This window comes from Rhipicephalus microplus, unplaced genomic scaffold (assembly GCF_043290135.1).
Source record: "Rhipicephalus microplus isolate Deutch F79 unplaced genomic scaffold, USDA_Rmic scaffold_49, whole genome shotgun sequence".
Taxonomy (NCBI): Eukaryota; Metazoa; Arthropoda; class Arachnida; order Ixodida; family Ixodidae; genus Rhipicephalus; species Rhipicephalus microplus.
In genome coordinates, this window is record NW_027464622.1 from 520,268 (window position 1) to 536,135 (window position 15,868).

At 42.6% G+C, this 15,868-nt stretch overlaps 2 protein-coding genes across 2 annotated transcripts in view; one reads left to right on the forward strand and one right to left on the reverse strand.

The window, feature by feature from the left end:
• Positions 1–7,520, reverse strand: part of LOC119161112 (sec1 family domain-containing protein 2) — a 59,833-nt gene extending 52,313 nt beyond the window's left edge. The window contains exons 1-5 of the mRNA XM_037413451.2: positions 6,918–7,520; positions 3,546–3,782; positions 2,821–2,931; positions 1,846–1,914; positions 1,647–1,772 (exon numbers count right to left, since the gene is read on the reverse strand). Coding sequence (XP_037269348.1) covers positions 1,647–1,772; positions 1,846–1,914; positions 2,821–2,931; positions 3,546–3,782; positions 6,918–7,112 — 738 coding nt within the window. The 5' untranslated portion in view covers positions 7,113–7,520. The remainder of the gene's footprint in view (positions 1–1,646; positions 1,773–1,845; positions 1,915–2,820; positions 2,932–3,545; positions 3,783–6,917) is intronic.
• Positions 7,521–8,898: 1,378 nt separating this feature from the next.
• LOC142788255 (uncharacterized) lies at positions 8,899–15,424 on the forward strand. Its single transcript, XM_075884857.1, has 8 exons — positions 8,899–9,251; positions 10,163–10,292; positions 10,422–10,597; positions 11,055–11,114; positions 11,186–11,245; positions 11,311–11,415; positions 11,471–11,584; positions 11,881–15,424. The coding sequence occupies exons 2-8, from the start codon at positions 10,177–10,179 to the stop codon at positions 14,040–14,042; spliced, it is 2,793 nt and encodes a 930-aa protein (XP_075740972.1). The 5' UTR covers positions 8,899–9,251; positions 10,163–10,176; the 3' UTR covers positions 14,043–15,424.
• The last annotated feature ends 444 nt before the right edge of the window (positions 15,425–15,868 follow it).

Here is a 15,868-nt window from a genome sequence, read left to right on the forward strand (position 1 = left end):
GCAGCGATCGCGCTCACGCCCTTCAAAAGTTCACTGTTGCTACTCCAGCGACCCCCCCCCCCCCCCCGTTTTTTTTAAAGACAATAGTCTTTCTTGGGGACCTTCGGCGAGAAAATTTTGATCTGTCTGTCCGTACATTTGTCTATCCGCCCTAACGATGCCTCAAACGGCCAACCCCATCCGCAGCGCCCACCAATATTGCTCAAGGTTTAGCGTTCATAGTTCTGCGATTGTCAATTAAAAAAGCAAATATTGAGCATATCTGAGGCGCCATAACAACACGTCTATGTTTTGTATGTCTGCCTTTATACTAGAAGAGGCACACACAAGTGACTCTAAGGACTGTAGCGTTTAACGTGCTGCGCTGACAGTGCAACGCGATGCTCAATAAGGTGTTTACAACGCTTTGCTACGATGGCAAGGTGGTGGCACCTGCCCGTCGCTGTGCATTCTACACCTTATCACCTCGGAGACTGGCGCGCATCTTTCTCCGCGGTCGCACACGCCTTCGTTTTCAAAAATAACTGCCAGATGGTGCTTGTGTCTAACCTGCCTAGATGCGCTTGTTCGCCACCGTTACACGCTCAAGGCACTCTAACGCAGCGCCTTCAGAATACCATTCACTGATTTTCTTGCGCAGAACATCAAATAAACGTTTTGTTCACTCTCTCCAGACGCAAGACTATCGTCTTTCGACGGCATTTACAGTGTAACATGTAAATTCGGGCCAATTTTTTCATGTCCGTTCAAGACGGATGGTTCCCCTTCTATTTCAGCATTCGTGCGCATTTGTAACACGAGGGGGTATGTTATGGTATGCGTCCTCGAGGAGATAGAGATGGACCGGCTCATTTGATTTCAGCTGCTTCCGCAGCGCTCACGTGCTTTTAACCACTCATAAAAGTACGGTTCACGGGGGCATGTTATCAATTTGGACTTGTTAAGGAACATGGTGGCGATGGCAAAAACCCGCCGAAAGTGTCTGTATAATTGCCATCGTAATAACGCAGTTTTTTAGTAAATAAGTGTTTCGGGTGAGCTCTGCCTTCAGTTCCTTTTTTGTTTAATATGCGCATTTATTTTTCGAATTTTTGTACTGAACTTGCATATAACAAAATCCTCTTTATAACAAATTTTCCGGGAATCTGTCAATTTTATTGTACCAAGGTTCACCTGTAGAGATGCTCTAACAAATAAAATTCATGAAACTGTAATATCTGCTTTTAATGAAGCATTATAGATATGTAAACATTGTTTTAAACAATTTTAAAATTCTAGGCAATCTTTATTAAAAAATAATTATCAGTTTTAAGTCAAGCTTATGGCTGTCAGATTTGCTCAAGTAAAATGCAACATATTTCATGCTAAGAAGCCTATTTCTACATTTTACATGCACTTACAAAAAAATTAAGTTTCTCTGAGACTAAGCTGCTGTTGATGATGAAGTAGTGGATAGTACAGTTACATAGTTGTGTGTCAAAATTAGCTTGTTAGGGTGTTGAAAAACTAATCTTGATGCCCTAATCGTGTGCATATTACTTCTCTGTTGTTGCGCATATTATTTATGCCGAGTAAATTTGAGAAACTGATGTAAGTTTGTTGCCACATTTATAGTACTCTCAGAAATATGAAAAAAAAAAGCTCACCTTTCTATGCCCCCTTGAAAGCCGGGACAACTCTTCTCCAACAATGTGAGATAGTGATCCAAGAGAAAATGTCTCTTCTCTAACACAGACAACTTCAAATATAGAGTTCAAGTTTCCTATGAGTGACTGCAAATAAGGCAGTGTATTTTATTACAAACTAGCCATGCAATCAATAACTTAATTTGACTGTCAATCTCACCTTCAGGCCTATTTGCAAGCTTCTAGAGAAACTTGAAGCTTCAAGGGTTGTGCCTACTTGACCAGTGCGCTTCCATATTTGTTTTTGCCATGAAGAAAGAAAGCAGACCACCAGTTAATGCATAACAGACAGGGACAAAGGGTTTGACAGCATAAAGTACGAGCTGTACATATGGAAAAAATCCGTAAAGAAGGCTCATATGCTCGAGCCCCTGTTTTAAAGATTTTTTCATCACAAGCTTCCATCTTCCCCTTCGTGCCATTTTTTAGGAGCTGTGAAACATTATTGTGAAACAAATGAAACCTGCAAAAAAAAGTCAGAACTCAAAAGAAATATCAGGTGCCCAAAGTTATTTCAGTATCAGTCGTTGCATTAAAAAACAGCCTTCTGTTTATGACTGCCATTTCGTCTACTAAATGTAGTAAACATTGCTGCACAGTTATGTTGAAAAGCGCACAGGTGTACTTGTCAGTTCACCCCCATCGAAATGTGGCTGTTTTGACCAGGAAGTGAAGCTGTGGCCTTGAGCTTAGCAGTGCGACACCTGGCAGGCTATGCTATCAAAATGGGTTGTTGCATGTCAGCATTACAGAGAAGCATTTAGTTGATTTTACTGAAAAAATCCTGTGTGCTTGTTCGTTACATCAAAGCTTGACCATATAAAAATACAAAGCAGCTAGATCCCATTTCAGTGAGGGTGGAGCTTGACACTTCAAAACAATGAAGGGTTGACCTACAATAGTCCGGCTGTGGAGGGCTCAGCATTAATGGTGGCTGCTACTAATTTTCTCATGTGCACCTACTATTCTGCACACAAATGTTCCTGCATTCTACCTTCATCAAAATATAAACATTGCAGCTGGCAGCCAAGCTCACAATTCTATGTGCACGAGCGGAGCAGCACTGCCACTATGAAACACTGCAGTGGATGTTGAGTGTAAAGTGCTTAACATTAGTACTAATTTAGGTACTCACAGTATTTTCTAGTAACGGAGGGAATATGTCATGGAACTGAGGCATAAGAAAAAACTTCGGAGTCACGTTGACAATGGACAATGGTATGTACATAATTTCCGCTGTAAAAGTCTGCAAGGCAATGTTCAATATGTCAGCTTTGATCATTCACCACAAGTTCTTTGTGCACTGACAGTCAGATATGCTATCAATCAATCAATAAATCATTTCATTTCCTTTTGATTAGGAGGAGTACAGGAGTAAAAGCTCAAGAGCTTGACGAGGTCCCCACCCCATTTACAAGTTAGCAAAGCAGCAGGAATGGCAGACAATCATGCATAAAGAATACCAAATAAACTTATACGTATAACATTGCAGAACGTAATACAAAAATTTATGAAAGAAAGCGCTGACAATAAAAGGAGAACAGTTGAAATGTATATGTAGTCATGAAGTGCCACGAACATGAAAAAGCAATAATAAAAAAGAAAGAATGGCCATAAATTCCGAGAGATGTATTATTTAGGAAAATATATCAGCTGGGCAAAGTGCTTAATGTGACAGTTTTGTTTAGACAAAGGATCAAAATGTTTGCAGTTTAAAAAGTTTAACAGACAAGGTAGCCTGTAGGACAATGATTGTTCGTCATAAAAAGCTCTTGGGGTGGGTACAGCCCAAAAGTAATTGTGCCTGGTGAGTCGAACACTTGTGTTTACGTTAAGTCTCATCTATTCAATGAACCTTACCACATTTCCCATCCAGTCCAAAAGTCGTTCCTCAACTTCAAGAAAAGCTCGTGGTCCATCCAACCCTTCAGTTGTGCCATACCTTGCCAAAAGTTGTGCTGCTGGTGGGCACGATGTGAGAACACTGACATTGGTGAACACGCTTGCTCGCACCACGGCAGAAAGAGTCGCCAACGTCTGCTCAGTCACCGGCGTAGATACCAAGAATAGGGCCTTTTTCTCCGATTCTGATCCATGCTGCAAGTAGGCAAACATTGAAAAAATGGCTGAACACTTATATTATAAGTGCTCTATAAAATATACTGGCACATATGCAATTCTAGTTCTATTTTACAGACTACAAACATAATACCCCATCTACACTAACTGCATAGTGGCACTGCTATAACTGAAAGCGTACCCAGCAAGACTAGAAAAACAAAATATAACAATTATTCATTTACAAGGATTCTGTACTAGTGTATTTAACTGCTCAGTGTCTGCTCATCTGTAAACTATGGCGAACACATACTTGCCTTTTCATTTCTTGATAGATGGTAGATATGTGGAGTTTAACATCCCAAAACTACCATATGATTATGAGAGACACCGTAGTGGAAGGCTCCGGAGATTTTGATTATCTGGGGTTCTTTAACGTGCACCCAAATTTGAGTACACAGGCCTACATCATGTTTGCTTCCATCGAAAATGCAGCTGCTGCAGCTGGGATTCGATACCGTGACCTGCAGGTCAGCAGCCGCATGCCTTAGCCACTACACTACAGCGGCGGGGCTGGCTGTTCATTTCTAAGGACGCATTTATATGACAAGTGTGCTATCCACATGATTCCACATGTAATATGACATTTTAGGTAAATATATGTAAAATAGCACTAGACATGCAAATAGTAAACATCTTGGAAAAGTAGGAACATACATACAGCAAGCACTTGCTTGATGTCTTTTTCAATGATCAATTTCAAATTTATGCCTGAAGCTTGCAAATTTACTTTGTATCTATCTATCTATCTATCCTTTTTACAATGTATTCATCACATATATGCTCTTTTTATTTTCTTTTTTTACTACTGCTTTTGCTCATATTCATTTTTGAATTGTAAATGAACAATACTTTTTGAGCGGTCACATTATTCTAACATCGGTCACACATACTCTAACATATTCACAGTGTGCACACATGTATTTATTTGTATTTACAAGAACCAAAAGTGTTGTCTGTACGGCACATGTGTGCACTGCTGCTGTTGCCTGGTTTCGGCCCCATAGTCTTGTCAAGCTGTATGCTTACAGTTTTCTTGCTAGGGTGGCCTTCAACATTGTACTTCGTCCGTGTCGTAAATAAAATTTGACTTGATTCGACTTGACGAAACAGACATGTGCAAGCAGAAAAGTGGTCACACGGTCGCGACCAAACAAATTACAAGAAAACATATATATTTCACATTATTCATGCATCTGCAAAAAAAAAAAAAATGATGTTTACAGAATAAAATTACAAGTGTTGACAGGTAAAGAATATTTTCATAGCGAGTTGATTTTTTGTGCAGCACCCAATCACTGTTACATGCTAGTGTGTGCATACATCTACACTCCCTCATTAAGTTCAATACAAGAGTTGAATGCATGAACTCATTTCCCCCTTCTGGCAAATGTCTGCCATGTACAGTTTGGCAAAGAAATGTGTTGCTTTCAAGATGTGCAGTCCCTCACTATCATGTAAGCAAGCATGTATGAATAAAACACTCACAAACACCTCAGCACCACTTTCTTTAACTAGCTCTGAAATTTTCGCTACATGAGTTCTCAGTGTTTGATGAGAATTTTAGTCACAGCATATGTGTTATCTGTTGCTGCCTTTGTTGTCTCTGCATGCCTAATCATAGTGTATTAATTAATTTACTGCTGCAACACAGCAGGACCTTCTTTTTGTATCTGCAAAAGATGCAACACCTTTACGAGCATGCAAGTGTGGGAGAGCAAATTAGACACACATTTTCTGGCACAAGGGATTTGCTCCTCTGCTCGCAGTGACTATAGACACAATAAAGCGTGCATATGGCATAAGCGCACAGCCAACACAGTTGGTAGACAAGCTAGTGTGTATGAAATGAAAGTGGAATGTGAGTGCATATAATGGCTTCTTACTTTCACGAAAAAGCCATCAGGAATGTGACTGTTCCAAACACTGATTTTATAATAACTTATCCCCAGACACCTTGCGAAACTGCCACCACTTATGCGGTGTTGAATTACATGACAATAATTTTCAATACGATCAAGGAATGCAGTTATCCATGTGTCTCAAAAGCACTATGTGGTATAAAAAATGCAATATTGTTAAAACTATTTAAAGGTTTAACTGATGTCGCTGCTTATTATAATTCCTCTTGCTCACTGAAAAAATCCAACACAATGAATACATCACCAGTCAATAAAAAATCAGTTGTCTAATTAAAAACCCATTACTTGACTGAAATATGTGTTTGTTGTACTGCAGTCAACCTATGTGTTTGTTTTATTGCAGTTAGCCTCACTGTTGACATTGTAAAACCATAATCAGTATTTGAAAGCCAGACCAGACATTCTACATGAAAAAGATTGTTAGGCAATGACAAATTAGATAAATTGATAAGTAGCATGCACTGAAAGCATCTTGCATGTCTTCAGGTTTCAATTTGCTCCCTTTCTTTCCTTGCCATACATATAAAAAGAATAATGCCAAGCACAATTTCTTGCAGGGTCAGCCAGCACAGCCCTCTGTTACATCCACTGTACTGGTAACAGTTTTTCGCCACTGAAGCATATTGTGCTGTACAGTGTCACAATAACTAACAATAAAAAAAAATGAATGGTTTGATAACTTTGTTCACAATTACACCGACAGGTCAGACCGCAGAACACTGCGGTCTGACCTGTTGGAGTAATTCTGCAATGAGCCAAGTACCGAACCGGTATTGCAGGTCTCTCTGCAATGTGCAAGCCAAACAAGACAATGGTTATCAGAAAAAACGAATACTGCATTGAAATGATCAACAGGGTAAAATATTTAATGTCCAGCTTCATCCCTAGAATTAGCATTGTTGTTCACTTCTAAAAAAAATGCAAATATCTTACGTAAAGCCTTCACTCATGCGACTGATGTAGGGTGCATTTATTGTTTTTCTAACTACCTCCAGCCTGAATTACCCATTTCATATGTTTCACTACCAAGCTTTACTGCGCAACGCACATATTTACTCAACATACGCTAGTTACACAGCTAAAATTGTGCAACCAAAGTGTTCGTGCCTGTGGGACTGGTTTCAACATCCTGTGGCGACCGCAGCCGGCCGACACGTTATGGCAGGCGCATAAACTCTGGACGTTATGTTACCTCAAAGAAGCTGAACTCCCTGACGGCCAAGGCACCAGCCTCGAAGAGCTTGTCTGCTCCTCCATTCCAGTGCAATGCTTCTGCCATAGCATCGTCGAGGAAAACTACGGCATTCTGGCACCTCGGGAAAACTTCTTCCCTCCACAGTTGAGTTACAGGCCCTTCGAACGGCGACCCAAACGCGTTTTGATGCATGACAATACACTGTGCGCGCCAAGGAAGGCAGCAGATATGTTACGGCCACGTAAACAATAACGAAAAACGTTTTCTTCAATGTCGACTGTATGTAAAGTCTGTATGTAAAGTCTGCCGTACACAGCTGCGTTATGAAAACGAGATGTGTTGCGGCCAGAACAGGTCGGACGCAACACCGAAGATCGGTCAGTAGGCAGATGTCATTCTTCCCAACACCGTAGCAGAGTGCTGCACCAGCTCACTCACAGAGACACAGTCGGCTCAAGGATGTTTGTTGCACAGCAGCGAATTAACGATAACAGGTCAAATGACAGCAGTGACAGTAGTTAAAACAACGGTGCTTGCAGCGGGTTCTCGCAGCGTCGTCTGGTTCTGGTCGTCAGCTCCATGTGAGCCAAAAAAAAAAAAAAAAAAGCAGCCAAAATCCAGTTTTTGATCTAATTGTAGCCACTATAAGCCAGCGATGCGACCGTGTTAGAGTGGCTAGAATGGCCACCCTAACCGTGTTACAGTGGCTCTAGCCACTGTAACCACGGAGGAAGAAAAGGTTTATCCCTAGGCGAGCTTAATTGTTGCTGTCTGTGTTGTGTGTTCATTCATGGTCACTATTAATCGCGATCTGCGCACTGTGATCTAGCTCCCGGATCGCGATTAAAATGATCTGCTACGCCAAACTCGATCCGGGTTATTTTGAACCGAGTAGCAACAGCGATTGTATATCGTCATAAAAAAAATGTGGCCCAGGTCGACCCTGATCGTAATCAAAAGTGCCCCGTGCCTGTGATTGTAATGCGAGAAGTCTAGGGCACGTGAACTATATCTAATGAAAGAGAAAAACAAAAACTGCACGTCCTTGGATGTGAGCTGGTAACCTAAAATAATTGCAACTGCCTGTTACGCCAAACTGCTAGCGTGTGGACATACAGTGACAAGAACACATCTTCATGGAGAAGAATTAATGTTTTGAGTATAGCAAGGTTGCTTTCGTTCGTGTTAAGGACGTATGTTTGTCAGTGGTGGGAATGCACAATGTACGCGGGATTCGACATCCAACAGCCCACTGTTCAACTGCCCCGCACTAATTACGCAGCGTGTTCACTTGTAAACATACGTCCCGAAGTCCAGAGCGCAGGCTTGCCTCGTTCAGATCCGCTACTTGTTTCAAGTGCATATACCCACATGCAAAGAGTTCGCCAAAGCGATCGACTTCAGAAATTGCGAGGCCCTTCAAATAAAGCAACCAGCAATCTCGAAACGTTCGATGGTCGTAAAAACCGGAACAGACGGAGAGCGACAGCGTGACAGGAGTACACGATCACACACACCTCGCCGGCAAGACACCATCCGCGCGCACACGAACTTCAAGAACAACACACGCGCTATCAAGCAACAGGCTTTCCTGGGGATAAACAACTCAACACGTGTTCCTAAGTAGTGCACTTAGGCGATCTTTACGGAACAAGCGGGGCGAAAGCTTCCCCTGATTCAAGTTACCCGCATGGATTCTGTGAGAACACAAAGACTCGTGTTCAAAAAGTGCTCATAGAATTCTTCAAGGCATGCCTAAAGTAAGTATTATGTGTATTCTGAAATAAAAGTTTACATTTTCTGGCCGAATCATCTCTGCTTTTTGCTAAAGACTAATGTAACAATCTATTTTAGATAAATTTGTTTGTTAGCAATCTGTCGCTATACCCGCTCTACAAACGTGTACGTAGATATCGATTACTTCCTTCCTCCGTCGAATCTGTCGTGCATTTCATAAGCCGTTTTATCATAGAGAAAGAAGAAGACAAGAGCGGACACTCCGCGAAACCTGGCCTCAGGAAGTGCGTCACGACTACGTAACGAACTAGTGCTCCCACCACACGTCAGAGGGCGCAAGCGCAAAAAAAAACACAGTTATAATCAATGCAACAGAATTGTTTTCACAAATTAATAATTACACGCCCAAATTTGGTATGTTCTTTATACATAAAAACGATTTATTCAACACACCTTACGCGATTATTTTTCTTCAGCCGTACTGTCATAAACACCATCTATCCAGCGACAAGCCCATGCATGACTGACAGCGAGACGCTTTCGTCGCTTTCGTCAACGTCGGCTGCGTCGGCGTTTTCAAGCGTGAGATAACAGGTGAGGCACGTTTTCAAGCGAAGCTTGTTGAATGACATGTTGTTGGTCTTGTTGGGTCATTTTTTCAGAAAACGGTTACGCCTGCGCGAAAAAGACACCATGCAACAAACATAGAAAGATGCACACACACACGTTGCGCTTCGTGTGTGCGAGTTTGTTTCTTACGTGGCGTGTCATTCACGCAGTTGTAACCTTTTTCTGAAGCTTGTAAGGACTGGGAGGTTCGCTAAAAAGAAAGTTTGTGGCTCTATGCGGCGGTTAGACGGGAACATTGTGCAACGTATGCAGTATAGAAAAGGCGGCACGGCGTCAAGCCGAGGCGACGCGTGCTGCGTCTGCCACGGACGCGAGCGTCTGTGCGCTGAGCATAGCTGGGCAGCTAGGTCGTAGGCTCGGTGCAAAATATTGAGAAGCGTTTGTTGGGCCTCGCATGCTTCACGACGCATTTCCCGAAGGCTCGGAACACGAATAATTCTTGGTGTGCCGGAGGCAAATCTGGACTAGCCAAGTGGCCATCATCTTCGTTTCTTCGCTAGCCTTGTGCCACTAGTGCAAGCTGCCCACAAATTTTTTTGACGTTTCCAATATAATTTTACCGCACAAATTTCAACTACGATTTTTCTTCCCAATGTACTGCTGATACTGCGTACGCACGAAGGTGTTCTAATGTTCCCAGGCCGCGATACCATTGCATTACAAGGGATAGCGGCCTGGAAACTTCTGAAGATCTTTGTTCGTGGTCTTGACGTATATCTTTGTAAGTCAGAGTTTTATGGGTCAGAGATGTATCACTGGTTTTGTATTGTGCATCGATTAGCTAATCATTCAAAGGGGTTTGCTGGTACACTTATGACGTGCACATATCTTTTTTGTAATTTGACAGCGAAGCATCCACTTACTAACATTTTCAGACCGCGCTGACGCCATGCCGTCCGGCGGTCCAAGCTACGGCAGCTACTGCTGTGTATCGTGGTGCTTCAACAATGGCAGAACCCACAAGAAGCCTGGGACGAGTTTCTTCCGCGTACCACGGGACGGCAGGTGTGTTAAAGCTTTTGTATGGTTTGCATGTCTGTAGGCTTACTGTTCGTACTTGCTAAGTGAGGGTAACAATAAAAAATCACTATTCAAGCACTTCCCCTTTCAGCTGATAGTTCATTGCCAATGCAGGATGAAAGCATGGATGCAGTATGCTGGACGCGATGATCTCCTGAGTAAGCCGGCCAGCCTATTGTACGCAACGTACAGGGTTTGTAGCGACCATTTTACTGCTCAAAGTTTCATGGACCCTGGGCACACAAGGCTTACAAGAATGGCTGTTCCCAGTGTGCAACCAGCTGCACCATGTAAGTGATTGACTGAAACTCAAATATGTGCAATAGCAGCCACTTGTATTGAATCAGTGGCGACAGTTAACCGTGAAGATCTCTGTAGCCGATAGAGAAACCTCACTACAGAAGTAACACTTGGAAAGTCTTAAGTTCTGTGAATTGTGGGCTATTACCTTCCTAACAGCAGCTTTACATTTCTGTCATTTTTTGATGCTCTGGACCTGCGCAACTTGTTTTGAAAGACTTTAAAGGGCTATTTCACGTTATCTTCAAGCCTGAGTGCACATGTACGTATACCTTTCATCAGTGAAAGCTGCCACTGTTGATAATTCCAAAAATCACAAATTACTTGTTTCCTAGTTGGTGCCGTCTCTTTTCTTCCACGTTCGACCAATTTATGCGTTTGAAAGAGCTGTTTAAGCTTCCCCATGCTACAAGCTTTGTAACTTGTACCAACTGCACATATATGCAGGTTCTCTGAGCGTCGCTTCAAGTAGTGACTGTGACATGGCTGCAGAAGCTGCACTGCAAGGTGCGGATGAGCTTCAGTTTGTGTTATTATAAGCCTCTTACTGACACATTGTCGTAATTTCATCTCTTCAGGACCTGCGGTAGAGGCTTCAGAAAGCGGCTCCCACACATTGAGGTGCCCCGATGAACAGGGTGCGTTCAGTGTCGCGATTTCTTTTTTTTTTTACCCAAATTGACTGTTGACCAAACCTCTGCAGGTGGCAGCTCCCTTGTAGCTGGTGAAAGAATTTCTGATGATTTCGTCTTGCCGGAGAAAACCTTAACCAGTCGTTCAGCTGTCACAAAAGGAACTTGTGTGGCCGGTAAGTTGTATGTTCACTTCAACACCAGAGTGGATTGATATAGAGACTTCCGCAGGCCGCTCGCAAGATTGTTCCGACAGCATTGTCCGAGGCACTGAACAAGCTTCACAAGACCCTCCAGAAGACGTCTCCGCCAACAGCTCCACGCCTGAGTGCCTTAGAGAAAATGGTGACTATGCTTTTATTGCAGCAGTTTTTAATGTGCTATTTTATGTTTAGGACATTCTGAGGAAACTATCCTCAAAAGGACACTACGTGTGCACTTACAAAATGTAAGGGTGGGCTCTCAGTGATTTTCATTTTTTTTGTGCATTGTCAACATTGTGAATGGTTTGTTTTTAGGTAGTGGAATCGAAAACTTTGTACCACAGAAAGTTTCAGACCTTGGGTCTGAAAGAGCGAGGAAAGTGCTCGTATGGGATTAGTTGTTCTTCGCTTTTACATCAATTTTTTTGTTTATTGCAGTGCGTTCCTGTGTGCCAGCGACAATGTCTCCATCAATGAAGTACAAGCAAACCATTAAACATCTGCAAGCCAAAGTAGCAGCACAGCGGAAAACTATCAAAAGACTGCAGAGACAGCCTCACCAAGCACCGTCATCGACTACGAAGGCCCTTGAAGTTATCCGACCGCACGTCACCGAGGAGGTTTTTAAACTTCTTTCTGCACATGTTCGCTTGAGGCCCAAATGCAAGGGCAAGCGGTTTCCCGTGTGGTTCAAGAAATTCGCTCTTCACTTAAACTTCCGAGGTCCGCGAGCATACCGATTTCTGGCTCCGTATTTTTCTTTGCCCTCCCGGCGTTCATTAAGGAGGTGGCTAGCTAATGTAAAGATGACTCCAGGCATAATTCCAGGAATCCTTTCTTCCATTGCAACAAATACTCAAGCTTGGAATGAACGGGACCGAGTGTGCGCTTTAGTTTTCGACGAAATAGCACTCAAAAAGAATTTGTACTATGATGCTTCAAGAGACGTTGTCCAGGGTTTTACAGATGATGGCACTCATCGCACTTCAACCATCGCTGATCGAGCACTGGTTTTTCTTCTTGTTGGTGTTTCGAGAAAGTGGGTTCAACCGGTTGCTTTTACTATAGGGCACACATCAACACCATCATCTGTTATGCATAACTTGCTGGTGTCACTCATTTTGGAGCTTAGGAGCATTAATATTGCAGTGAAAGCAGTCATTTGTGACCAGGGCAGTTCAAATGTAAGTCTCGCTAACCAACTAAAAGTGACTGTAGCAAAGCCTTTTTTTGAAGTTAATGGTGAGCGGGTATATTACATTTTTGATGTTCCGCATTTAATTAAAACAACGCGCAATAATGTCCAAGCACACAAGTTATACATTGGGGATGACATCGTTAACTGGTCGCACATTGTAAGCCTTTACCAATCCTCACATGAGTTGCGGTTGCGATTGGCTCCAAAGTTGACTGAACGGCACGTTCATCAGAAACCTTTTTCTAATATGAAGGTCAGCAGAGCAACTCAGGTCTTCAGTGCATCAGTTTCGATTGCTATCACGGCAATGGTGTATGCGAAGGTGCTGCCTGCCTCGGCCATCACTACAGCTCAATTTTGTGATCGTATGGACAGGATTTTCGATGCCTTGAACAGCTCGAGTAAAAAAAGAACTTCGCAAAAGCTGCGGCATGCAATCATGAAAAATGATTCAGAGCTGATTGACTTCCTCCGAGGCCAGCTTCCCTGGATTGCATCATGGCAGTTTGTTGGCAGACGTCAACCACAAACCATCGTAGGTTGGCAAATTACAATTCAGGCAATTTGTCAACTATGGGACGACCTCTCCAAAAATTACAATTTTGAATACCTGTTAACACGCAGGCTTCAACAGGATCCTCTGGAGAACATATTTGGCCACATTAGGCAAAAACAGGGTTGCAACACCAACCCCAATGTAGCACAATTTATTTGTGGCCTGAAGCACATCTGCATAAGAAAACTCTTCAAGCTGTCAGAATACGGAAATGTCGAGGATGATGAATGTGACCTCCTCCAGGAACAGCTGTCGCCATTCTCCCTCACCAGTGCGTCTCTTGTGGATAATGAGGAGTGTGCACAGCCACAGCCTGACGACTTTCCCGCTCTAGACGATCTCTCTGAACTTGCGACAAACATTCACTCCCATATTATCGATGACTCCGCTGCATATTATGTAGCTGGTTTTCTCATCAAACACTTCCTTCGGAATGCATGTGACGGTTGCAGTTGCCCACAGTTACTGAAAGACGACAGTGAGACGCTTAAGGGTACCCACCAGTATTTCACAATGCTCAAAGCATACCACGTCCCCAGCAAACTTTTTGGGAATCTCACTGTGCCATCAGAAGCAGCTTTTGCATACGTACAACAACTTGAATCTCGCTTTCTTGCCATAATTGAGGCCACTGCACATCACCTGAAAGTGTGCGATGTTTTGTATCACCATCTGTCAAGTGTTGGCGATTTTCATTTCTGCTCTGCTGGGTGTCGCGCTAAGTTTCTGAAAATGTTTTGCCGGGTTCGTTTATGTTGGCATGTGCGTTTTGTGAACCGAAACTTAGACAGGGTTAGGTTCCAGTCTTCAATCTCGGGCATGCAGCTTGACAAGTTCAAAGGTTAGCAATTAGCGGCGGGTTTACACTAAAGTATTGGAGTTGAGCCGAATCCTGCAATAGCTTTGTTATGTTATTACTTCGTTACAGCAGACTTCATTATGGTCTTATATGCTTATATTCAGTTCAACTGGACTAACCACTCCTTCGTTGCATTCATTGTTTTGGTTACCCGCTATGAGGAGTACAAACACTGTGTATTCGCTCGAAGTGATTTGCATAACCTTAAAAAGAATGTTGGGCATCCTGTCTGTATTTTTTGTAGCAAATACGGGCGAACTGTACACTTTACTGTGGGTCGCTTGGTCACTGTGTATGCTTTATCTCTCCAGCTCAAGTAATATATCGATAACAAAACCGCTTGTTGAAATGTCTTCGAGCGGGTAAGGAACACAGTATGAAGTGGGCACGGTTCATGTTACCACGCTTTTCGTATTTTAGCTTCTCATCAACCTCCTCATCTTGCCCATCCAAATTTTCAAAAGAATACCCAAACTTGTAGTGTTTGATGGGGCTGCGGACGCTGCCATTTTATTTTTATATAGCTTGTGAGTGATAACGTACGATGTAGAGCCTTTGTGAAAAATAATGAGCCAAAGTGGTTTCCTTCTGCTATTTATTAGCCCTGTAATACCGCTCTCGTAGCACCAATTAAAGTCCACAATTCTGGATAAAGTGATGACTACAATCTATTTTAGCTCGCAAGCGTCACAGCAACACCCAAACGCAAATCACTTGGGATCTTAAGTTTTTGATGAAGGCGACGCATAACAAAAGCCACAAGACCTGCCAGTGTTGTAGCATAAAGTTTGTCTTTCACGTAGTGAGCAAGCTGCAAAGCCCTACCTTTCTGAGGACAAGCAGGCATCAAGTCTGCTTTTTTTCATTTTGGACTAGCTGTTCTTAAGCACAGCCAGCACACTGCACCTTTGCCTTTCTGTTATATTGTGTCGTGTGGTTTCTGTGCGCTCTTTTTTTCTATGCATTATTTCAGTTAAGCCCAGGCGTGATTCGCGACTTCATTGCTGTGTATATGTCACTTCTTCCTTCTTCATCAGCATTGTGCGCTATGTTTTTGCCATAGATCCTTAGTTACCCACTGGCCCGGTGTGTCATACTTCACCAGTTTCTCGGCTTCTGCCAACTATAGCGATGTGTGCGTTGTCTGTGTTCTCTATGTATTTGTTACAATATTTGTTACAATTTATTTGTAAGGCGAGATGCATTTGTTGTCTACCTTTGTCATATTGTGCTTTTTATATTCTCATACTCTACCTTGCCTTTGAATAAAACATTGCGGATGCTCTGTTTCTTTGACTGATATATACATTGATCACTTGTTCCAAAAGAAAAACACAAGCGCGATGAATAAAACGATAGTGAATTATCATTACCTGCATCTCTTTTTTTTATAACTTAATCAAAATAAAAATTACGTCACGACCGATTCGCACGAACCACTGAACAAAACAAAACAGGGAATCGCTAAATCAAAACGACCTACAAAAACTATCCATTTGGGCGATGAATAGTGGTCTGAAATTATGAACTTACGACATAGCCAAACGTCGGTTATGCAAAGTAATTCAAAAGTTGCGCCAGTGAAACCGAAACCGGAAGCGCAAGCCACTTGCTCTCATCAACCACTAGGTGTGCTAGAGTCGATTGGGCCGCTGGGGTCTACGGGAGTGTCCACTCTTCACCTTTTTTATTTCTCTATGGTTTTATTATTTATAAACAGCGCTCTTCGGGACGGCTTTAAGCTCTCCCATAGTAGAGTACTCTGTACTCTAAATCGTTACCCACTCTTCTAAACACTCTTCAGTGTGAGGCC